Raw genomic sequence first — 24,973 nt, 5'->3', positions numbered from 1 at the left:
TAAAACTCCTTTAAAATAAAACAAGAGCTCGATTAAAACAGCAAAAAATAATGGATGCCTTGAATGGGGGATTTAAAGTGTCAGGTTTGCTGACAGAGTATTTACAAAACCTGCATGGTTCTTTTGATTTCTTCATCCTGATAAATCTAATTTTCCAGGACTACTCACCTAAAAAATAAAGTAAATTTAAAACCATTACGATACCTTGATTTTTTATTTCTACCAGCAATATGATGAACAGAATGAAATATGAGAAAAATTTTATTGCATTTGTGATGACTGTTGGTATGCTTATTGCTCACAAGTTTCTTTGATCGTTGCAGATGTTTGTGCAGCATATAAATAATCCGACTGTTATCGCTCGATAGAATGACAACACACGATAAATATATAATTCCCCCACAGGGAAGAAATGATATAACAAGGAGTTCAGTACTTCAGTCCAACACATCATTATATAACATGTACTCCAAACAACATTCAACCTGAAGAAAAAAACGACTAATTGATAGCAATGCAATGACATGTCCAACATCTTATTACGCCATTTACTCTTTCGCTTTGTTTCGTATTAAAGTGAATACCAATATCTATGTGGTAAACAAGTTAAGCAGAATGCTTGCTAAATACATCATGATATCGTACGGAGATGATGCTCTTTTAAGCTGAATATTTACAACAATGTCTTGGCAGTCAAACGTGTGGTTACTGTTCCAGCTGGAACAAACATGATTGAAAATTTATAATGAGATATAAAGTAAGAATTTTACAATGATGCTTGAGTAGAGCACACAATATTTGTACTGAAACTATTCAGTTCATAGCCTATAATAAAACGTTTTGAATACAACTTGAATTTCAGTTTCTAACAAATCACTGTCCGTTTTGTCCATGTTCCACATAATATCAAATTTAACGGGACACTTGCAAAAAGCCGCTGATGTGACTGAACGTGGTAAACAGGACTAAAAACGGGAAAACATATATTTATAGTAAACTACGAACGATTACTTCAGAATGAATTGAACAATCAGGTAACGACAAATAATTGCTTTATTTAATGACACCATTGAAAAAGAGAAAAGTATTGCTACATCAACCAGTACAACTATAAGGAACGTCGCGCTTCAAACTCCTCGAATGAACTTGTTGGGTATGTTACTATTCTATATGTTGAGAAAGTGATCCCGAAAGGTTTTAATTGTATAACTCGATAATGGGACAAATCTCAGTGTCTGTAGATGTTCTACCAAACATTCTTATCATCCCAAGGTTGTAATAGCCACTCAGTATTTAATTCAAGAGCAGCAAACACACAGAAATCGGTAACATGGGTCTTCACAACCTTCACCTTAATAGTTGTTGAATCTAGATTTTGAGATTTTGCATTTGATGAAAGAATGCATGGTAGGGGACTTAAATTAACTAACGATACATTTGTTGTTGATTTTTAATAACAGATTTAACTCATGAGTGGCTATATGACGCTGAGGAAATAGGATATCGGTGCCTTTCCAAAGAGCACACCAAAAGGGACCGACTCGAGCAACCGTAGGAGAGTATCGAACAAGCGATCCTTTAATTACCAGTCCCATTCTCTATCATATCAACCTACTGAGCACCATTAAAAAGGTATTTACGTTCCAATCAACAAAATATTAAAGTGGATGCGCATGAAATGTTGATTTATTTTGTTGTTGTTACCTCGATAATATTAAAACCAATCAGCTAAAATCAATTATTGTTTAGGCATAATAAGTAGGCAACACGAAAATTTACCATTAATAAAGTCCGATGCAAAACAACGTAACAATATAACGATATCCAAGTCAAATATTTTATTTTACAAAAAATCCAGAAAACATAGCACAACTAATGATGGCCATTTTGCATGAGGATGTTATCTAATGGCCAATTTCTTCTCTGCATCAGGGGAAATAATTTCTGACCAGTGACAAAATTTGGAGTTGCCTTTTTTTTAAAATCAATCAATGATCTTCAGGAGATGACGCACACAGGGCCATCTTGCATGCCAAGATTTATCTTGCAGCTCATGCAATTTTTCAACAGTCTCAAAATTATTAACTCGACATTTAATATTTAAAACAGCATCTTCGTTCTTCTGTCGTGTTGTTTAACCAAAGCAATGCCATAAAACAATAATATAGAAATTTCAGGAGTCTTTCGGTAGGTCGTAAATAAATGCCTTTTTGATATTTCTCTCTGCACACAGGGCATCAAACTGTTCATCCTCAGCAACCGTAAACCAGTTTTTCCAGTCACCAATTGTGCCTGAAAAGGTAAAAGAAAAAAACAAATCTTGCACAACATCAGATTGAACCACTTGGGTATTGTTATTTATTGTAATTGTTTTACGTTTTTACTGCATTAATGCGTGCAAACGAATACAAATTCGAATAGCTTGTGATAAATACGCAATAGTCACGCTACAAAAATGTGCATGGAGTTTTTAATTCCGCTATAGGATGTGAATTTATTCCTCGCTAGAAGAGTAATGGGAATGCTCAAGCAGTTTTCAAGGACATTTTCATTTTTGCAATATACCTTTTCGGAAGGCGTAATCGAAGGGATTGGCTTTCGTGGCATCAAAGTGAGTTTTATGATGCATGTGGGCATCCTTCAGTTTGGTAAAACTGCAGCGATCGGCAACTTCTTTGGCAAAATGTTCATCTATCTTGACTCCCATGAATTCTGCGAGCTTCAGAATCTGTTCCGTAGGTTTCTATTCAAAACAAAACTAAATAAATTAATACAAATAAAAAGTCCAGGAACTTAATAGAAAAAGAGTACTAATGAGAAATAAAAATTTGTTAAAAGTAGTCATTCAAAAGATGTTAAATGTTTCAAAGTACCATTTCTGAAAACTACTGAAGGATATTTTAAATGCATACGAGGAGACAAAGTGAAATGTTTAGACTGATTACATCGGTAAGAATACGGTGAGAATGATTTAATAAAATTGTTTGACTTATGTATGTTTGTTTTGTACAAAACTATATCAATGGATAGTCATATTATTTGTAGTCATGGTGCATAGGCATACCAAGTTTCTTGAAGATATCTCAAATGGGACGAACGGACGGACACATTTTGTAAAAACAATGATGGACAACTTTTGAAAATGCTGATGAGTCTCCATATCTTTACGCAGGTGGCAGATTGTTACCTGCAATTGTGGCCAGGGGACGGCCGCCCTTCGCGAAAGAATACGTTAGCAAGATGGCACCTGTCTTGGAGGGGACCGCATTAAAATCAACTCTTGTGTTAACTAAACTGTTGTCTTCGTCATTCTTTGGAAAGGTAAAAAAGCGACACAACACCCTCCACACCAGATACATATTAATTATTGACAAGTGCACATTGTTCAGAATAGCAGTTTGTTACTGACCTCTCTTGAAAAGGCCACCGCTTTTATAACGAGGTCCCAATAGCTCTTTGATAAGGATGCATCACGAAAAAAAAACATACCGAAGTGAAATATGCAATAAAAATCTATAGTTGGCAATTAACCCTTAGTCGTAGAAAGACAGTGTCTATTAGATACAGACCATGCAAATGTTTAAGTGCTGAATGCAGTTTTCATTAGTAATGGATTAGTAATGGAAATATTAAAAAGCGCACGAGAGTACACACGAGACAACCATGCAAATATGAAGCACGCCATAGACGCTTTAGTCAGCATCGAGATCTCTAACCTCACCCATCACCCCCAAAAAATATTTAAACTGGGGACGAAACTTTGCAAGTGTGAAGTATGCTTTGAAAGGTTTAGTCGCAACGGAAAAATGAAAGTGTATATGAGAATAAATTTTGGAGAGTGCCCATTTGTGAAAACCTGAATACATGCACTAGATACAGAATGCTTTGTGAGCTCTGTTCTTGTTCTGACTTTAGATCCACTCCCTTACCACTCCGGTATAGCACTTGCATGAGAACTGATATTTAATTTGACGCTGAAGCAACACATCTGAACTACAAGGAACAAACCAGTCAATGCATTAGTGGACATTGTAGCCTCAGGACACCACAAATAGCATAATAACATAATAATATGGTGGAGTTATATGGTTATATACGGTATATGCGACAAGCCTATAGAAATCTCAGATGTACCTCTATGGGTACAATGCAAAATGTAATTTGAAATTCAACACGATATATCCTTCTGTATTTATAGATATATTTCTGTTTTAACATTATGAAGCAGGCAATGTTTAGGGCACATTTCTAGCCGCTTCCTCATGCAAAGCTGTTATCCTAAAATGGGCTGCTCAGTCACTCAGGGAGCTTCAAAGTTCCATTGCTGCTTCGTTCCAGTCAGAAGCTACCCCATGCCCTGAGCTGCCAGAGTACAAGTCTGCAGCTATAGTTCCTAGTGTATCCACAGCTGCTGCTTTGCCACTCGCCTATCGCCATATGACTTGAAAGTATCTGCCATGGGGAGGAGATTAATGTCATAAATTGCACCCGAGTCAGATTTAGAGAAAGCTGCGTAGCGTCAATCCCTTCTCTCGTCCTGGCCTGTCTGAATCTAGTGGTATGAAACTGTTGAGACGTCTGGAGACAAGTCCTGATGTAGAGGATGGCCATCAATTCCTACTGCACATGAGCTGATGCCCTGCGCTGTCCATGCAGCTCATGCCACGCGCCTTACAGCCGGGGATGAGCATATCTCCTCAGACTCAAGATCCACCAGAGAGGACTTTCCAGAGGAAGCTAGGTGGAGATGTCCAAACTGAGTGAACAGTTGTAGGTAGTAGCGTGTACTGTTACTTAAGGTGATATGATTGGACTGACCAGACAGCTTCAGAAACTTAACGTTTACAAAGACTTACATCTAATGTTGTTTTGTTCGTACTAAAAAGCCAAATGAAGACAAGAGCCGTTTGTTTTATCTGGTTCTGGTTTTTGTGTATATTCTCGTAAATAGGAATCACAATGAAATGTCAAAACACAACACAAAATTCCATATATTCTTTACTTTTTTTTACCGGATTTAGTACGTTGACAGACCTTAAACGCTTTATATCTTTACATTAAACTTTTGACTATATATCATCTTCTATCTTGCTCCAAATAATTAACAAAAAAATTATGATTTCCATTATACACTCGCACACAAAATCGAAATGTTCCACTTTTCGGGAGACAATGGCAACATGTGGTTGAGTTGCGATACAATTTATATGCACCATGCATAAAAACATGGCCATTGTCAAACTCGAACAGAAAATGTTAAGTTCTCTCTCTATCAAGCCTTGATTTGGTACAAAAAATAACTCCATCAAAAGTATGTATTGTTCAGCACAAACAAAAACAATTCTATCCAAAGTGTAATGTAAAAGATAAAACGTCTATAAGGCTAGTCAGTGTACAAAATTTTAGATGGCAAAACACAAATTTGTAACAAACTGAAAAACTAAATCCTTCTCTCTTAATACTTAATATTGTTGCACAGTAACTTAAAGAAGCTTCCTACATGTTTTACAACACGCGATAATAGGAAGCCTTTTAGTGAGATAATTAAATCTAGGTCGACCAAAGCGAAAAACAGTGTAATACATTCCAAACCCACATGGCTTTATACAGTATTAATGCCAATTTGAAGTTGGATTGTCAAAGTAAGCTCACGCCTGTCCTTAAACATTGCTTGAACTTCTCTCCAGAGGCGTAGCTATGATATTTTGCGCCCGGGTACGAACTATAAAATTGGCGCCCCAGCCCCCTCCCCGTTTAATCACATTTTTGAATATTACCCTTGTTTACTTATTATAATGTAACGTTGTAAGCCTCATTTTGGCGCCCCTGTACCTTGGCGCCCGGGGACATATGTACCCCCCTGCCCACCCACCCCCGCCCCAGCTACGCCTCTGCTTCTCTCCATCCTGTCTAACATCTACGATGCATACCTTGAAGATCACAACCTTATACGAAATCCTTGCGTCACACCAGATTCTGACCTAATATTACAATGTGGCAAATGTAACTCGTGCCTCTTTTCATATGTCACTCATCTCTCAGTGTATTAAATCTAAAGCGACAAACTTTATCTATGGCGAAATAAACTGACAGACGGAAAGGTCAGTGTACCAAATCTAGGGTGACAAAAACCAAGCCGTAAATATGTAACAAACTGAAGAACCAATCTCCCTCACAAGGCATTGACATTGAAACAAACCTTGCTTCCAAGATGCTTATCAATCAACAATTGGGTAGCAGTTTAGTGAGAGAAATAAATCTGGGATGGTAAAAAGAAAACAGTAACTTATTAAAATTCTAAATCCACACTTTGCTTCATACAGCATTAAGGTCACTGTTGCATGTATTTTATCACACTTTTTTTGACTGAAGAAGTAAATCAACTCCTGTCCTTAAGGGTGTGCTTGCTCGACTCCATTAATGTCTATAGAAGGTCATGTTCTGTATGTGTGTAAGCATTCTTATTGCTTTCTTTTCTTTCACTATATGTACGATAGTGTATATCTATATATATGTGTGAGTACACCGACTCTTTTCTCTTCTTTACTTTATGATATTACGTAAGTATTTTTGTGCATGCACGTGTATATTCCGACCTTTTTTCTCTATGCATTTCACTGTTAATGTTGTCGGTATCGGGAGTGGTAGATTTATTTTTAACGGATGGTAGGGAAGTTATATGGTGAAAGGGTTTTACTTTATTTATAAAGAGATACTGGGAAAGTTATAGTGGAATAGCGAAGTAAGTATTGTTTGTAAGGAAATTCTATATTAAAGCCCTTCTTTTATATCCTACCCTGTGTGGTCGGTAGATGAGTGAGTGTTGGTCACTCCACACGGCGTGTGAATAATAAATGTAGGGTATTGGCTACTCTAAACGGCGTGTGGAATAGTAAATGATTGGGTACTAGCCAGATAATAGTCAAATAGTAAATGTGGCTGGTTGGTTATGGCTTTGTGGGGTTCAACGCCATTTTTCAGCACAATGTTGACTATTGATGGCTCGTATATTTGATGGAGGAAGAACACGAGAAGAACCACCGACCCACAGTAAACTACTGGCAAGCTATCTCACATACCTACGCTGGTCGAGCCGAAGCTCGAATTCATGCAAATAGTAGCAAGATGCATCAGAGATCTGTAAAGGCGAGTACTTTTGACAACCCGGACACCCGGGGGTAATGTACTGTATAAAAATGGATGAAGGTCATTGCATACGGCATGTTGAGCAGGAAACATCATTTGTATGGCGGGCGGTTATCACCGTGCAGAGGTGCAATTTGGTCAGTAGCAGCCACATTTCTGCATAATAACTCCACCTGCATGTTATTTTTCTAAAAGGCACAGTGTCTGATCATGACACAAAAGCGTACCAAGTTCCCTTACCATATTTCAAACAGTTCGAGCTATATTACGGAAAGAAAATGTGGGACGGTTATGTTGACAAAGTGTAACGCGGGTTATCACACTGAGTTTATCGAAAGCCAGGTGTACAGTGAATCCCTCGTGTATATTTACTAATCAGCGACATTGATGGAACGTCATAGCCGAACAGCCTACTTAGCTCTATAATTGGATACAAACGGCCCCACTTTGCAACGGAGCCTTTAAAATCAAACTAAAAATAAATATAAAATTAAAAAGTCTCAGGATAAATACATTCTCTTGATCCCATCATTGAGGCCAGTAACACCAGCGAATTGATAACTACATAGGTTAATATCCCTAAATTATTTCCTCAGGGTTAACTATTTTACTTGTAAGCAGTGAAGACATAGGAATTCTCTAAGAAAAACAGATTTTCTATGAACTCTTTGAAGAAGAATATACAACAAATAAAGTGAAATAAAAGTTTACTACTAATATAGCAATACAATTGAAAGGAAAATGCATTGTCTCAAGAAAACTGGAGGAGAACAAACATGTCATCGTCTTTCTGAGTGGCAACAGTCTGTATGGACCTGGGTATAGACGCGCCATGTCCGTCGTACAAAGTAATCATTTGCATATTAACAAAGAACAATATACGGCATATTCTAAGTTGAAATGAAATCTGAGTCAGAATCGGAAAAAAGTATCCGACTGACTTGTGAGAGGATGCGGTGGGAAGACGCTTGATATGCATAGAACAAGTCTATTGACAGAAACATATTTTTAAACAAAATGGAAAAATAAGATAGTTTAGAAATTCTACGGAATGAACTTATGACACATTTTCCCAAAAAGGAAGAACTGAATCACTGGCGTCTTCAGATAAACTAATCATCACTTCTGATTAACTATGTAAGTAACTCTAATCTAAATTCGTGGATGCACTAGCCTTTGGGTATTCCTTATATAGTCTACTGGAGTTATGTGGGAGCTTTTAAATGGGACATTTGCTTACATTTTTCTACTTGCCTTAGGTAAATGTCAGTTTAAAGATCGGGATATTCAGCAATTATATAGGTAATATTTATATAAAAATGTTATGCATTTAATGTCCAAAATCAGCAATATACAAAATTTAATATACAGAAGTAAAGAATGACTACCGTTGAGCTTAATCGACCTTAATTCGTAGTATGGTTGGCGGACAAGAAGCATTACCAAAATGTTAGATATTAAGAACGCAACATACAGGCATCTTGTATGTGAGAGGTATTAAATCTGGAGATCAAATGTGCAGCAGCTTGCTTTCATTCAGAACCGCAAGGTTAAATCAGATGAAAGATGGAATTATATACGCAAGTAACCCTAAGTTTAACCGCTCCGGTGGCCCAGTGGTTAGAGCGTCCGCCTCGGATGCGGGAGGTCGTGGGTTCGATCCCCGGTCGAGTCATACCAAAGACTTACAAAAATGGTACTAACAGCTGCCTCGCTTGGCGCTCAGCATTAAGAGGTTAGTGTTAGGACTGGTCGGCCTGGTGTCAAGATAATGTGACTGGGTGGGACATCATGCTACATGTCTGCGGCATGATGTCCCAGTGTTAGACATCACTGCAGACATTGTAGCGATATGACTGAAAAATTGTTAAAGCTACGTTAAAAATCCAAATCACACACACACATCACACACACACATAAACCCTAAGTTTATTGTGCCGAACTCGTATGTACAGTGGGTAACGTATCGTTCGAGTTAAAATAACATCATGTGCCATTTTCTTGACAAAGATTAATTAATACAGCAAATTACTAAACAAAAATTAAATAACACAACTAAATAAATGACGGTGACATAATGTGGAAGGTCTATCCTAACTGAAGCTTCCGTAAGAAAAAGCCAATCCGAATTTAAGTACGCCATATTCAACATAGTGGTCTGTAGATATATCTCAAAATGCACAGAATGATATACTCTAAATATTAACATTAGTATAAATGTACTAGTTTTATAAAGTAAACTTGTTTCAGATCATACAATATAGTACCATTATCAGCTTCCATCACGTATAGCACCAAAAGCAGGTGCATGCTTCCAGTCCTTTACCTTTGGTCATTAGTACCGTTCGTTAAGACTAGTAAAACGTGAAAAGGTGAAGTATCTTGAAGGAATTGTAGATATAAATGTCTAAATCGAAAGTAGTTCTTACCAGTTTGATATCTTCGTACACCATTACATGAATCGGGTAGTCTTTGTGCTGTTCAATCACATTATCCCAGTCCTGCGTGTAGTCAAACCATGATCCGAATGCAACTGAGGAAAATGATCATGAAACATTTGTTAACAAAATAAAATTAATGTATGCAAAACATACTACTTAAAATCAGTATTTTAATGAAATTCAATGAAATGCATTTAGCTGATATTTGAAATGTATGATAGTCAATTCAGCATTACTTTACCAATAAAGATAAAAGGAATCTTTCCGACAAATCCAACCCCAAATCTGATTAAATCAAATGTAAAATTAAGCTATTTAAAATAACATGCACCTGCTGCTATCAAAGAAAACACTTACTTTTTCCTTCAAGGTACAAGGAAAAGTATTCGTGAAAAGTCCCCGAGTATTTCGAGTCCTTGGACCTAGCCACGTGATGATAGCGGGAAACAACCATATCTTTGGGGTTCCGAATGACGTGTATCAGCTTACACTTTCTCGAAATCATGTCTTCTGGAAGATGTCGGAACCTGAGGTGTGTGTTGAAAATGCGTGGAGATGGAAAATTTTCTAATTCGGATGTCTCCACCATTTCCATCATCAAGGCTTCCTTAGGTTTCTCGTGATATTCTAGACTTTTAGTAAGAAGCATGTTCACTATTTCCCAGACCCAATGTGTTCCTGTAACATAGAAGACCAGTCAAAATGTGTCGAACTAATTTGAATCTGGTTTCAAGTCTATCAAATTACGAAAACTCGACCATCAGTGTACAAGATCTTTCGCACATGAATGCTTTGCATAACACTTTGTCTAAATATTAACCAGGTCTAAGAACGGTGATTTACGAAAACTCGAGACTTGCTCAAGCGTTTCATTTAATAAATTAGTTTCTAAATATTATGATAAAACAACAGTTGCCTTTCACTACCACTTCTTGAAGACCGAAGAACTCTTAAATGTTTGTAATAATTTTTATTGCAATTCAACGATCTAAGCCTGAACGAGGAACTCTAGTATATCTTCATTGCTTTCTCAACGCTTTTCAAGCAAAAATCTGGAACCCAACCTCCAAGTCCAAAAATATTATACATTCTATAACTTTACTTGGATAATAATTCGAATCATAGAATTTTCAGGATCTTCGTTGCTTTCAATCTTATCGTTGCGTGCTAAATTATTCTAAGTATACTGCATCTACAACTAAGGTGTTAACTTTCTTTAAAGATGTTTCGTCACGTACCCGCTTTTGGATAGGCGGCTATTATTACATCATCGTCTCTGCCTTGTAAATTCCTGATGTCGCTCATTCTCTTGGCTGGGTCCTTCGCAAAGAGGTCTGGGAAATAGATGCCCTCAACTTCCACCAATCGGTAGTTCATTTTGGGTACTGTTATTATCGGCAAAGGCATTCTGAAGTCTTATAAATTATAAATGATAATAAATGAACAAATAGAGTCAGACAATGTTGGCAAAACAGTGAGGAACAACTTTTATTCAATTCCATAATTGCCAGTTTCTTTAGACTTTTTATGTGATTTGATGAATATTTCATTGCTGACTTATACTTAACGTCACGCGAGCAAATGGAAGATTAGTGCCGAGAATGATAATAATGTATCTTGCCAAGAGACTCGTTGCGGCAGCAGCACATATCTGGACTGGGCGGGATTCGAACCAGCAACCAAATGCGGATTAATCATGTGATATGCATGAACAGCCTTGATGAAAAGAGCGAAATGTTTTGTTGCATGCAATAGCATATGATGTACTTGCTGATTATTTCTTAAATTTAAAAGAGTCAATGATATGAAAAAGACTTTGTTAAAACAACGAAATTCAGATAGGAATTGACGATAACCATTTGTTTTAAACAGTCTCGTGGACAACAGAATACAATATCTCCTTCTTCTGTCAATTTTCACATGGTATATTTAAATCTGTATAGTCTATGAATACCGACCTGTCTTATCTGAGAAACAATTATTTCACATCTGTATATTTTATTAAGAATTCTGCAATAGCACAAAAAATATTATAATCACTTTGAAATTTAAAATAATTCGACATTCATGATTTAATAACATTTGGACCATTATAAAACGATAAACAAGTATGGTATTTGAGTTTCAAATACGAAGTTACAAAGTTATGGTAAATATTTTTGTTTTTCTCAGATCAGGATTTATAACAGCCTATAATGTTGGGAAGAAAATCCTAAGCAAGTGAATGCGTGCAAGGCTATCCACCGACATCATTTAATAAAGCAAAGTCGAATTTTAGGATCGACTGGTATCAACCGGTACCTCCTGTTGTACCCATGGGCAAAGTTCAATAAAAACTGGATATGCATGTAAAAAAAAAAAAAAAAGAAAAGAAACGACAGGGCTCTATGCTGGACTGGCGAACAGTTGGATATCACGAAGACTTGTGATCGCAGCAATAGTAATAGTACAACTACTAGCAGTACTATTGATACTAATACTAGCATTGCTAGTAGTAGTAGTAGCAGTAATGGTTGAACTCTACAGTTTCGTAATTTGCATAGGGTTTAATGTTTAAAGAAAAAGATTTTTTCCAGGTTATCCTCTCAGGTTAGCCTGAATATTAAAAAAATGTATTTATTACCTTAGGTATTACTAAAAGAACTTTTATTTCCCTTTATTTTGTTGTATGATTGAATGGTGCAATTTGGGTTATCGAGTATACAGCTTGGCCTGACTTCAGATGTGCATCTATGAAAAAAATGTTAACTCTGGTTGGCCATTTTCACTTCTTGAACTTCAAAGGTAAATACGAGTCGTTTACATTTTCTTTATTTTTATATATTTTGTGATTCATTCATTGCACTTTCACAAGCTGGCATTGCCTACTCTGGAAAAAAATTCGTTTCCCTGTTTTAATAACTGCTAAATGTAGAGTGCTTTGGACTAGCTCATACCGATTTATTTTGAGCAAATGTATTCAGCCATTTTAATCAGCGGTGTGCTTGTAATTCATGCACGATTTCCACATTCGACAACATGTAACAACAACAGCCACATCTCCTAACAGTAGCATTGAGGTATGCCAACTTTCTTTGCACTGTGCCTGTTGTAAATGCAAACACGTAGCCTTACACCGGATACTCTGTCAGATGTACGTGATATCGGCGGAACGCCACCAATAGCATCAGTAGTGACAGTATTAGCACTAGTGGCAATACAGCAGTACAAGCAGTAGTACTAGTAGCAACAATAGCAGCAGTAGTAGCGGTTGATACTGATATGTCATTTAAGACGTCTGAGGCCCGGATGGCGAGTGGTCTAAAGCACTTGCCTTTACAGATCACTCACGCGTGACACCTTTGTTCGCGTGAATTCGAGTTTCGGCTCGACCAACGTTGGTATGTGTGAAATCTTGCCAGTAGCTTACTGCGGGACGGTGGTTCTTTTAGGGGTCCTTCCTCCTCCAAAGATAGCGGCCACCATATATAACCCTATCATGTGCTGAAAATGACGTTAAACCCCGCGAAACACAATTATTGAAGACTCGCCCTGACAAGAACGGTTCTTAGGGATGAAGCTGTAAGTGCCACTGAATAGTTCTCAACATACTGGAGCCTGATTACACTAGGAATTTATATAATAATGGAATACATTTTACACAACTGACGACTTTGACATTTTCACCTTCCTTATGACGCTACTCTCTACTGGTCGCGAAATAATGCGTGGTTGAGGTTGGACATTATTTGTGTGAGTTCTGCAAAGTGAACGAGTGAACTGCACGAATAAACGTCTCATATGAAACAGTTTATTTCTTTTTCGTAAAGAAAACTTTAAAACAAGCAGAGATAAGGACAATGGTGTAGCAGTAAAATTAAATAGCTTACCAGCAACTGTGCGATGAAAACAATACATCTGCTTGATCACTTTAAAAGATAAAGATTTTGTATGCTTTCCCTTACAGAGTTTAAGGAACTGAGGTAAGTTACTTTTCATCTTAAGTCAATCATATAAAGAAAGTTTGAAGATAAATTATCCACCATTCACCTCATCAACGCAATGACTTCTCGTTAAAAACAATGTGTGAACGAATGCTGCTTCCGTTATAGCCACTATTATATTATGCAAGACATACAAGCTAGGAACGTTTGACCATATTGAATTCCAAGATCTTTCAAAATATCAATTTATTAGTAAAGTCAGCTGAGTTACCGTACACTGCATTAGAATAATAATCACAGAGGAAAATGAATCTTGTATTAATCCATAAAAGTTAAATAAAATATACTATATACAATGAATCTGTGAAATTGCTGTATACAATCTGGAATGAATATGTGAAATAGCTGTATACAATCTATAATAAATCTGTCAAATCACTGTATACAATAGAATTAATCTGTCAAATCGCTGTATACAATCTAGAATGAATCTGTGAAATCGCTGTTTACAATCTAGATTGAATCGACGAAATTCCTGTATACACTCTAGAATGAATCTGTCAAATCGTGTATACAATAGGGTGAATCTGTGAAATCGCTGTATAGAATCTAGAATGAATCTGTGAAGTTCCTGATACAATCTAGAATGAATATATGAAGTCCCTCTATACAATCTAGAACGAATCTGTCAAATCGCTGTAAACACTCTAGAATGAATGTCTAGAATGCATGTCAAATAAATGTATACAGTCAAGAAGGAATCTGTCAAAATGCTGTATGCAGTCTAAAAGAAATCTGTATAATCGCTGTATACAATCTAGAATGAATCTATCAAAACGCAGTATGCAATCTAGAATGAATCTGTCAAATCGATGTATACAATGTAGAATGAATCTACGAAATTCCTGTATACACTCTAGAATGAATCTGTGAAGTTCCTAATACAATCTAGAATGAATATATGAAGTCGCTCTATACAATCTAGAACGAATCTGTCAAATCGCTGTATATTCTAGAATGAATGTCAAATAACTGTATACAGTCAAGATGGAATCTGTCAAAATGCTGTATGCAATCTATAAGAAATCTGTATAATCGCTGTATACAATCTAGAATGAATCTGTCAAAACGCAGTATGCAATCTAGAATGATTCTGTCAAATCGCTGTATACAATCTAGAATGAATCGGTCAAATCGCTATATACAATAGAATGAATCTGCCAAATCGCTGTATACAATCTAGAATGAATCTGTCAAATCGCTGTATACAATCTAGAATGAATCTGTCAAAACGCAGTATGCATTCTAAAATGAATATGTGAAATAGCTATACACAATCTAGAATGAATCTAATCTGTCAAAACGCAGTATGCACACTAGAACGAATCTTTGAAATCGCTGTACGCAATTGAGAATTAATCTAATCTGTCAAAAATCTGTATGCAGTCTAGAATGAATCTGTGAAATCGCTGTACGTAATCAAGAACGAATCTGTCGAAACGCAGTATTAAATCTAGAACGAATCTGTGAAATCGCTGCACTACCTTCTAATTTTTCTTGAATATCTCCGCAAAAAGTATATTTTTCGTCGCATTATATGAAAAATTACTTCTTTTTTAAAGTCTCGTATTCTATAATTTCCGGTCCGATCGCCTAGTGATTAGAGCGTCTGCCTCAGATGCGGTAGGTCGCGGGTTTGAACCCCGGCCGAGTCACACCAAAGATTTATAAAAATGGTACTAACAGCTGCCTCCCTAGGCGCTCAGCATTAAGACGTTAGTGCTAGGGCTGGTCGGCCTGGTGTCAGGATAATGATACTTGATGGCACATGATGATACATGTCTGCGGCACAATGCCCAGTACTATACATCACTATAAACTGTAACACTGCAGACATCGTAGCGATATGACTGAAAAATTGTAAAAGCTACATTAAAAATCCAAAACACACACATAATTTCCTAAACCAAATCATGAAAGTACTCTATTTATCCATCTTACTTTTGAACGTGGGTTTTATTCTGTGTTTTTATTACAACAAGCAATGAAACTGTCATCGTATTGGCTAGTGATTCTCAGAGGCAGACAATATAAACTTTCAACATAGCTGTCTAATCTGTAAGGAGTTTGAGACAATAAAACAAGTTTACATATTACTGATTCTACTAAATCTGGTGTTTTTTATCCTTTGACTGCTCCGTAGGCCTAGTGATTAGAGCGTCCGCCTCAGATGCGGGAGGTCGCGGGTTCGAACTCCGGCCGAGTCATAACAAAGACTTAAACAAATGGAACTAACAGCTTCCTCGCTAAGCGCTCGGCATTAAGAGGTTAGTGTTAGGACTGGTCGGCCTGGTGTCATAGATAATGTGACTTGGTGGGACATCATGCTACGTATCTGCGCGATGATGCCCCAGTGTTGGACATCACTATAAACTGCCACACTGCACGAATCGTTGCGATATGACTGAAAAATTGTTAAAGCTACGTAAAAAATCCAAATCACACACACACACACACACACATTTTATACTTAGGTGTCAACTGTGCGTACTGAAATGGGGAAAACATAATTAGATTACAATTCTAAAGTGACATAATAAATAATGGTCTTGCTTAAGGTTCATCATACCATTTTGATCAATGCACAGTGTATTTTTGCCACTGACTGCTGATAAGTACAGCAAAAACTATACACTGTAATGAATTCTAACTGTTGGTAGTACATATATTACATGATGGCAATACAAATTATGGTAAACGTATTAGATAAACTCCGAATTCGACAAACAAAATAGTGTCGGCTAGTTTCTTAAACTTCAAGTTTATTCTGTGACAAGCCATATAAAATGTACAGACGACACATTCACAACAACTATCCTATCACGTCCATTCAGGCAGTATGGGATTGTGGACTACATGCAAGAACTACTTACTTCCAAAACTGCAGAGTTTGATAATAATATTGTCACCCAGGTGCTACCGGCAGTTAGAATTAACTACAATATATAGCCTTTCCTGTGCTTGTTTTTTGAAGTGGTATGAGCATAATACGCAGTGTAATGACCTTGACGAACCTTCAATATACCACTGGTAAAGCAAAACATATTCATCTGTGATAAAATGATCGATCATTTTTGTTACACCTTTTGCCTGAAGGAAAAGTACTAATGTTCATAGCATAAGTTGTGGAGTGTTATTGAACTTTATAAACAATTTCATTGTTACCTATGTAATTTATAGGTTTGACCCCTCAACTGAAACTTTGCAAGTTCACGTATCTACGGTCACATTAAGGACACTCTCTGTGCACCGACAATATGAAAGTCTTCTATTACCCACTCTCCCCCACCCCATGCCATCAGTTCACATTGGTGTAAGGAACATTCATCTCGTTAGTGCTCAGTACCACAAGAGAAATGTAATTGCAATTAAGAGCCAAGAAGAGTGACCAAAAAATGTCACCCTTATCCCGATAAAATGAAAAAGGTATGCTAAAAGTAGTAGTGAAAAACGTTTTCATTGTGAATACTTTGTACCTAATAATGCATAAGTTATATATATATATATATATATATATATATATATATATATATATATATATATATATATATATAAACGTAAATTCTGCATTGATGGTCACTAGGATAGCAGTTTTCGTTCTATCTGGTGTATATTTATAATTCTCTCTCTCTCTCTCTCTCTCTCTCTCTCTCTCTCTTTATGAATGATTTCAAAATATAAAAATCAGAACTTCCCAGTCTTTCGGGAAATTATTACTCAAGAGTGAGTCGGTCCGTTCAGCTGTTGAACAGGACGCATCAAATCACTGCAAGGACGCATCAAATCACTGAAAGGACGCATCAAATCACTGCAAGGACGCATCAAATCACTGCAAGTACATTTTATGTGTTTGAGTGCTGGATGGCATAGCATACCGAGTTGGGTATATTTCCAGTAGCATGTGCTCGTGTTGGTTTTTAATATGACAGTGATTCATACAAAATGATACTTCTACCGAATATGACTTTATAATTGTCAGGTTATATAGGTCACAGTTAGGGAATGTACACTGCACGTGCTGCCCCGAACTTAGGTGAGTAGGTCTTGTAATTATATAATAGATTTAGTACGTATTATTTTCATAGCCACTGTCCTTTGCTTAAATAGTGTCTTCGGTTCTTGAGCAGTCTACATAACCTGTTTTCTCCAATGATTTTAGCATTATTTTGTCGTATTTCGGCCTTGAAATACGCCTACGCATGCAGCTAACATCTCAAAAATCCCGACTATCCATTCCGATTCCGAATTTTGCAGTTAAAAATGTATTCTAAATTATACTTTTACCGGAAACATGCTATTTCCACCCGCATATGCTCAGTACAAACGCTATAAGAATTCTGATTGTAGGAGTTGAGTATGGCAGAGAAACTGAAGAAGAAAAAAATGAAAAACAGCTGTTTGAGTCTGATGAAGACTACAAAAGTGCAACGAAAGTCTCTGTTTCAAAGCAGAAATATAAAGCTTTGTATCAAGGCACACTGAACTGTCTTGGAGCGTCCAGAAAAGGATTCGTTATTGTACATTGTTCATAGTGCGGATCTGGTTTTTCGTGTTCTCATTGCGAAAGGGTTGACTGTAAACGACAGGTTGAGTTTAAGATATGAAGGACTTTATAAAACTTGCGGCACAAAATTACTCTATGAAACTTTTATTTAGTCACCTGCGATCAATATTTAGACGAAGAGAGGAAAAGAAAAATCATCATAGATGAAGTAATTATGTGTACATTGATTACATACATATGAATCTCGCTCTCGGCACCGCTGGCAGAATGGCAAGGATTATCCAAACTCAGATGAAATTTTTGAGCCAATGAAAATGAGTTTACTACAGATCACCTACGGATTAGGATTCACTCAAGCAAACATTTATATCTTGATCATTACATCATACGAGCTTACACTTTATTTATATTTACATTATTGTTTACAGCCTTTATTTAAACTAATCATTTTACAATCAGGTCTTTGGATATTCTGCACCAGACCAGTCACTTTGCAGTCATTACTTTGGATATTTTGCTCCAGAGTAGTCATTCTGCAGTCAGGTCCTTGGATATTTTGCACCGGACTAGTCACTTTGCAGTCATGTCCTTGGATATTTTGCATCGGACTAGTCACTTTGCAGTCATATCCTTGGATATTTTGCACCGGTCTAGTCACCTGGCAGTTACTGCCTTGGATATTTTACACCAGACTAGTCACATTGCAGGCAGGTCCTTGGTTATTTTGCAAACAGTTCTTCACATATTTAGTTTTCTCGTGTTTATTTGAGATTTAAATGTTTTACATGTCGTCACTACGACACAGATGCTGCCATGACACGCAATTACGTGAATCACGCAAACGTTGAACGCATTCACGCTTGGAGATTAGTGATTCGCGAGAACTTCCGCAAAATAGTTTAATGTCGCGCATATGAAAATATACTCTGCGCAGTATCCCATGCTTATCTAACCGTTCACCCTTTTAAAGTGCTTGTCGCGACACACGTCACGTCAGTAGAGGTAGCGTGGCTTGTGTCGCGGAATCTCTTTTTCAGGTATGCAACTGTTTATACATCTGGGTTCTCCAAAATAACATGACTGGTTCTTAAAACACCAATTCCGCCGTTGCGTGCAAAAAGTTGTATATGCAAAATCTTCTCGATAATGCTGAATCTTGAAAGATACTGGTTATAAAAGTCGTCGGATTCCATTAAAACTATATAACATCGACGTTTCATCACATTAGGAGCCATGTAATTTCTCCTTCGAAACCAGGCAATTTTTCATATATGTACGAATTAATCCGATATTTATCGCTGAAATCCGAGAGTCAACCGATTTCAGTCGAAAGCTGGAACACACGATTTTATGGCGTCACCGTTGTAAAACATAGAAGCCAATACCATGCTATGTCGGATACGGTTGGTGATCATTATGTGACACGCTATTTTCATTTTGCGTTTGATACGCTACAGTACTCGGCCGGGCATTTACGAGTATTTGTCTCGTTAAAGGCATAACTGACGCACATTATTTTTTACAAGTTCCTTTTGTATTTTACCAGTTAATACAGAAATCTATAAAAGCTGAGTTTGTCCTCAGCCCAAGTTTGACCTTCAATGTTTTCCAGCTGATCACCAATATTCACCCGATTCTTTCTTTCTTATATAATGCACGCTTTGTCTTCTCAGATCCTCTTAAAACAAATGGTCCTGCTTCTCTTCAATCTCTACTTAATAAATATGTCATCCACGTGCGAATGTTTTATTAGATTAGTCTCTAACGGAATTTGTAGAATGAATCACGTCACTGCTTTTGGAGCATTCCCACAAGATAATCTTTCTTATTTCAAAGAACGGTTAATGTCCAAGTGTTTTATTTAATTTTTATTTGTTTGGTTTTTTCGGTTTTTTTTTATAAATCATTTTCTTCCTTCCAAACTTGAGTTACCTTAGAAGAATGGTAAAATTTATGAAAAACGGAGTTATCAGGCTTTAAACTAAATTTGGTTGGCGCACTGGGCCAGGAAACAATCATTATGTCGTGCATACATACATACATACATGCATACATACATTTAGGACTTGTCTCTTAATGTAGCTGTTACGTGCACTATTTAGGGCATATTTTGTTTTATATCTGTTTTGCACGAATTATAATTTATGTTAAAGTATGCGAACAGGAATGAGAGAATATGGATCATTTTTAAAGCGTGCGTGCGTGTGTGTGTGTGTGTGTGTGTGTGTGTGTGTGTGTGTGTGTGTCTAAACCCATAGCCTTCACCGAGCGTTTTAGCCGGTGACGGGTGTATTAGAAGTGCAGGAAGGGGATAGGTGATCCCACAGACCTCGCTGAGCGTTTGGCCGCAAAGAGGAGATATGAAATATGATAAGGAAATACAGATACTTTGTCGCATTCTGAAAAGTGAATAATGTTAAACTGTGACCACATTAAGATGTTATTTTTTGAAGAAAATGGAAATGTATAAATTAGTGACTTATGGATCAAAACCGTAAATTCACGGAACCAAGCTGTAGAGCGATATTCGGACCAGGATAGAAAAGTAGCCGTAAATTTATGGAACCAAGCTGTAAAGCGATATTCGGACCAGGATAGAAAAGTAGCGCAATGATAAAACTGTACAAATAAAGAAGAGATGAATAACAAGTCTTGAATCAGTTTCTATTAATCCTATTTCATTTCATAGTTTATTTTCATCACGAAAAGTAGTGTTAGTGGGAATGGTGAATGTGTTTATTAATACTGCTATATGTTAATAAATATAATATTATTTGTGTATTTTCCGTTTGTCTTCGTCGTTTTGAGTGATTATCGCCTGTCACAAACATTCACCCTTCCCTATCTTAAGTATTTGACTAAGTGTCGGGGAGTTCGTGACACCCAGACTATTCAAGCTCGCTAAGACAGTGAATGGGGAGGTGTCTCAGCATGGTGCAATATTCGTACACAGATAAAGAACATATTAAGCCCTGGAACAATCCGAGTAATGCTTGTACAACTAGAGACGTCATCTTTAAAGAAGTTTGATCTCAACAGAGCTCTAACAGAGTGGAACAGGAAGAAAGTCTCATATTGAAGAGTTAGGAATATAAAAAATATGGCCGTTTCCTCCCCACTCCTTTCTTTACTACTTTCCCTTTACTTTGGTGACAAGGTGAAGAGCCCTCCCCCTTTAGATAAAATCGTGGCCACAGCTCTGCTAAAGTACTGAGCTATTTCCTAGTCGCACACATACACACACATACAAACATATAGTTGTCAGAACTATAAGATATTTGTCATCAGCATTACACAGCTTTGAGTCTTGACTATTGAATATTGCAGATTTGTACTCGTATCACACGACTTGACCCATGTTTGCACTCAAATCAAAATGACTTGACCTCGTGTTTGTAATCAAATCACAAATGGCTTGACATCATGTCTGCACTCAAATCATCTTCGCTAGCCAATGTTCCGATATAATAACACTATCTACACCTTGGAGGATCGAACAGATATTTTAGTACTTTGTCCTAGCGACATCTGTTGGATTTCATGGGTTGCCTCCCTTAGTATGTAATGCCAACTAACCAATAGCGTGTAACAGCGGTGCATTGTACATCGGCCCAAAATTGTGGAGGCAATTGTCTTAAAAAGGATACTTTGTAAGTTTAATATCGAAAATATGACTACGTACCAGAGGAAAGCCATTACATGTGTATTTGAGTAAAAGGTATTTATACAAGCACGGACCGGGAGTGGAAAATTGCTCATTTATCAGTCCATTCAAGTTGTGTCCTCCCCTTGTCTCGATCATATAGAAACAGTGTTCAAATTTAAATAACTTAATTTTGATAGGATGCGGTTGTTTGCCGCCGCATGCAATTAAATTCAGACCCAACACACAGACATATCTGCTCGACCCGCCAAGATGTAGATAGGGTTATCATATCGGAACCTTGAGTAGCGAAGATGCACTCAGATCACAAATTACTTAAGCCTCATGTTTATGTTCGAATCACAAATCACTTGACCTCGTATTTATACCATATAGATGATTACAAGTAACATGAAAATCATTACTACTCTTTATTCAAGTTAGCTCATTTGTTTTTCCCCTTGTTAACGTGATTCTTAGTAAATCAGAAACTAGTGCAGTGATACACATTAGGTTCGAAAACCAACTCTTCTTTACCACAAGGACGTCTTTAAATGGTGGGGTCTGTTTGCATTGTTTCGATAATCAAATACCTGTCACTACCGTTTTATACCCTTGTACTGATTAGTGTACATGTTAACTGAAATGCAAAATGCTTAAGTGTTGCTGAAATTTATTAGATATTTGAATGGAATTACGAGACAATGATTAACGTATTATTATTATTATTATTATTATTATTATCACCACATAATGCCAACTGTTATATAGATACATATATATAACATCCCGAATAAAAGGTGAAATTGAAGCTGAAAAATATTTTGGCTTTCGATCATTTCGACCTGCTACATAAAGGAAAGATACATTTTCCCTTTACCAGCTATTCCAAACAGTGACTCGAAATACGTTGAAAGACAAACAGGAAGAAATGAAAGACGAGGGGGATTGTCAACTAATGATTTTAGTTCCAAAGAAATAATGGAAAAATTATTTTAAAAAAACAATAAATTAACAGATGTATATGGAAAACTAAATATGATTAAAACAGAATATACACATGAACATAAAAATGGGGGGGGGGGGGGCAAGCAGATTGGATAAATTCTATGTAACTAAATTTGAAAACAACATACACATGAAAGCAGAAATAAGAGATTTCAAATTATCAGACCACAAACTTATAAATGAAGATGAAAAACAAAGAAATGGGGGAAAGGGGTTTGGAAATTGAATAACAATATATGAGGTAGAAGATTTTGTAAAAGAAATTAAAACAATTAGAAAAAATTAAAAAACATGGGGAAAATAAATTAACAAATATAATACTAGATTGGGATAAACTAAAAACTAAAATCAAGGAATTAGCAATATACCATTCCAAGAAAAGGAGGAAATTGCGAAACATGGAAAAAAATTAATTAAACATACTACTTAAAAAACAACTAACAGAAGACTTTAGGAAAATTTATAAAGAAAAACTTAACAAAATTTTAGACGAAAAAAACAATGGAAGGGAATTAAGAGCAGGAAAATTCAATATACAAAAAAGCAGCGGGATTAAATAAAAGAGAAGAGTTGAGAAGAGGAGGAGAAAAACGATTAGAAAAATTAATAGAAAAGGGAAAGAAATAACAGATAAAAAGGAAATAATGAGAATTATATGGGACTTCTATGAAAATTTATATACCTCAAAGGAAACAAAAATCACGCTTATAGACTATTTAAAAATAAATGTCATGTGAGACGATATCATCAGAACAGAGAGACCTGTGTGATGACCTCATCTCTAGTGAAGAAATAAAAAACACTATAAAACAACTAGCAAAAGGCAAATCCCCAGGGAGAGATGGACTCACTGTGGGATTCTATCAAAAATTCCAAAGTGAGTTAGCGCCGATTCTTAAAGGGCTATACAGTAATATACTTTTTAAAAAAATGAAACAATGTCTAACTCCAAAATAATCACTAGATTTTATAAGTTCAAAATCGGGATGTTCCATGAAAAAGGTTTCAAAATCTCAGACGCCTCCACCCCACCCCAAAGTGGTAGTGGCACGGGCAGCTCTGTCAGCAAATAAAACTATGTGGCGGAAAACAACTTGTTGGTCGATCTAGTAGCAAACATCGTGCTTTCCATAGGTATCTTGACGTACAGTATTGCGCACTGTGCAAAAATCGTATAACTTATACTGGTTTTATCGTTTTAAGTAGAGTTCCTTAATCGCCGCGTAATAATTACAAACTGACAAACTCGCACACAATATTCTGTATCTGGTGGCATTCTTGCTCGTAAGGAAAATGAAACAGAATGCAAATAAATCATGAACAGTATCAACTTTGTTGGGCATATGACTTTACTCCCCTACCCTCCCAACATCCTACATAACGTGTTACGTAAAGGACGTTATTTCACACTGTTATAATAATAGGTCAAGGACGTAGTTAAGACTTGATTGTAAATTACATCTTACCTCTTATTGTGCCTCAGTGGTGCTTACAAGTTATTTGGTTTCAATTTTTCGTAACGAGAACATAACCGTGTCACAACATAAGCTACCGGTTGTGCACTGCAAGTGGGCGGCGCTAGTGGCAGGGTCTCATTGTCGAAAACATACCGAATGAAAGATACGGGCGGATCCCGGTCATCAGCTGTATTAGCTTAATCTTGGATGTAGACGTGTATCAGACGCCGTTCTTGGTACAGAAGTGACGCGTTAGAAATAAAAATCAACGCGTTCGAATCTTAAGCGTTAAAACTAAATTCTAATATATGTAACTACTAATTCATTTTAAAGTAAGCCTCTTGAGTGTGCTCATATTGCTGGCGACCGCGTAAAAAACGATACTAATCAAACATGAAAAAATACCAAGTGTACCATATTTTAATGATCGTTTTCATTGATCTCTCTCTCTCTCTCTCTCTCTCTCTCTCTCTCTCTGGGAGTGGTGGGGTGGAAGTAAAATCCAAAATTTCAAAATTTACATTTATTTAGGTATATGTAACTATGTGCCTTCTTGTATTATGTAAAGAGCAAGATACATTACTATCATCACATCAGCAGCTATTTCATTGGCAGCGTCAATGAAATGTATTTTTATAGGTATAAAAACTGTACAGTTATCACACACACACGCGGGGGGAGGGGGGGTAAAATAGTCATATTTCCGGAATATGAGCTGCCAGTCCAGTCGAAAAGATTCACATTTAGAATTAACCCCATAACTTGTAGTTGTGAAGTTGACATTATTCCTG

General features: G+C 36.6%; 1 protein-coding gene across 1 annotated transcript; it reads right to left on the bottom strand.

The window, feature by feature from the left end:
* Nucleotides 1-1,823: 1,823 nt before the first annotated feature.
* Nucleotides 1,824-24,372, bottom strand: LOC149807777 (sulfotransferase 1B1-like). Its single transcript, XM_089970515.1, has 6 exons — nucleotides 24,192-24,372; nucleotides 10,826-11,002; nucleotides 9,945-10,265; nucleotides 9,576-9,679; nucleotides 2,566-2,743; nucleotides 1,824-2,292 (listed from the first exon to the last, which is right to left on the bottom strand). Exons 2-6 carry the CDS (start codon nucleotides 10,992-10,994, stop codon nucleotides 2,174-2,176), a joined length of 891 nt encoding a protein of 296 aa, XP_089826641.1. The 5' UTR covers nucleotides 10,995-11,002; nucleotides 24,192-24,372; the 3' UTR covers nucleotides 1,824-2,173.
* Nucleotides 24,373-24,973: the final 601 nt, after the last annotated feature.

Source organism: Sinohyriopsis cumingii, chromosome 1 (assembly GCF_028554795.1).
Source record: "Sinohyriopsis cumingii isolate HCF-2022 chromosome 1, ASM2855479v2, whole genome shotgun sequence".
Lineage (NCBI taxonomy): Eukaryota > Metazoa > Mollusca > Bivalvia > Unionida > Unionidae > Sinohyriopsis > Sinohyriopsis cumingii.
Note: the sequence above shows the minus strand (reverse complement) of the source record. Positions and strands in the feature narration are given on the sequence as shown.

Bases quoted from the DNA above. Each gene is read 5' to 3' on its own strand.
- LOC149807777 (XM_089970515.1), bottom strand. From the start codon at position 10,994: ATGCCTTTGCCGATAATAACAGTACCCAAAATGAACTACCGATTGGTG. The intron at 10,266-10,825 runs GTACGTGACGAA...TCTATGTTACAG, and splicing joins AGCCGCCTATCCAAAAGCGG to GAACACATTGGGTCTGGGAA. The intron at 2,293-2,565 runs GTATATTGCAAA...TTACCTTTTCAG, and splicing joins CGATTACGCCTTCCGAAAAG to GCACAATTGGTGACTGGAAA.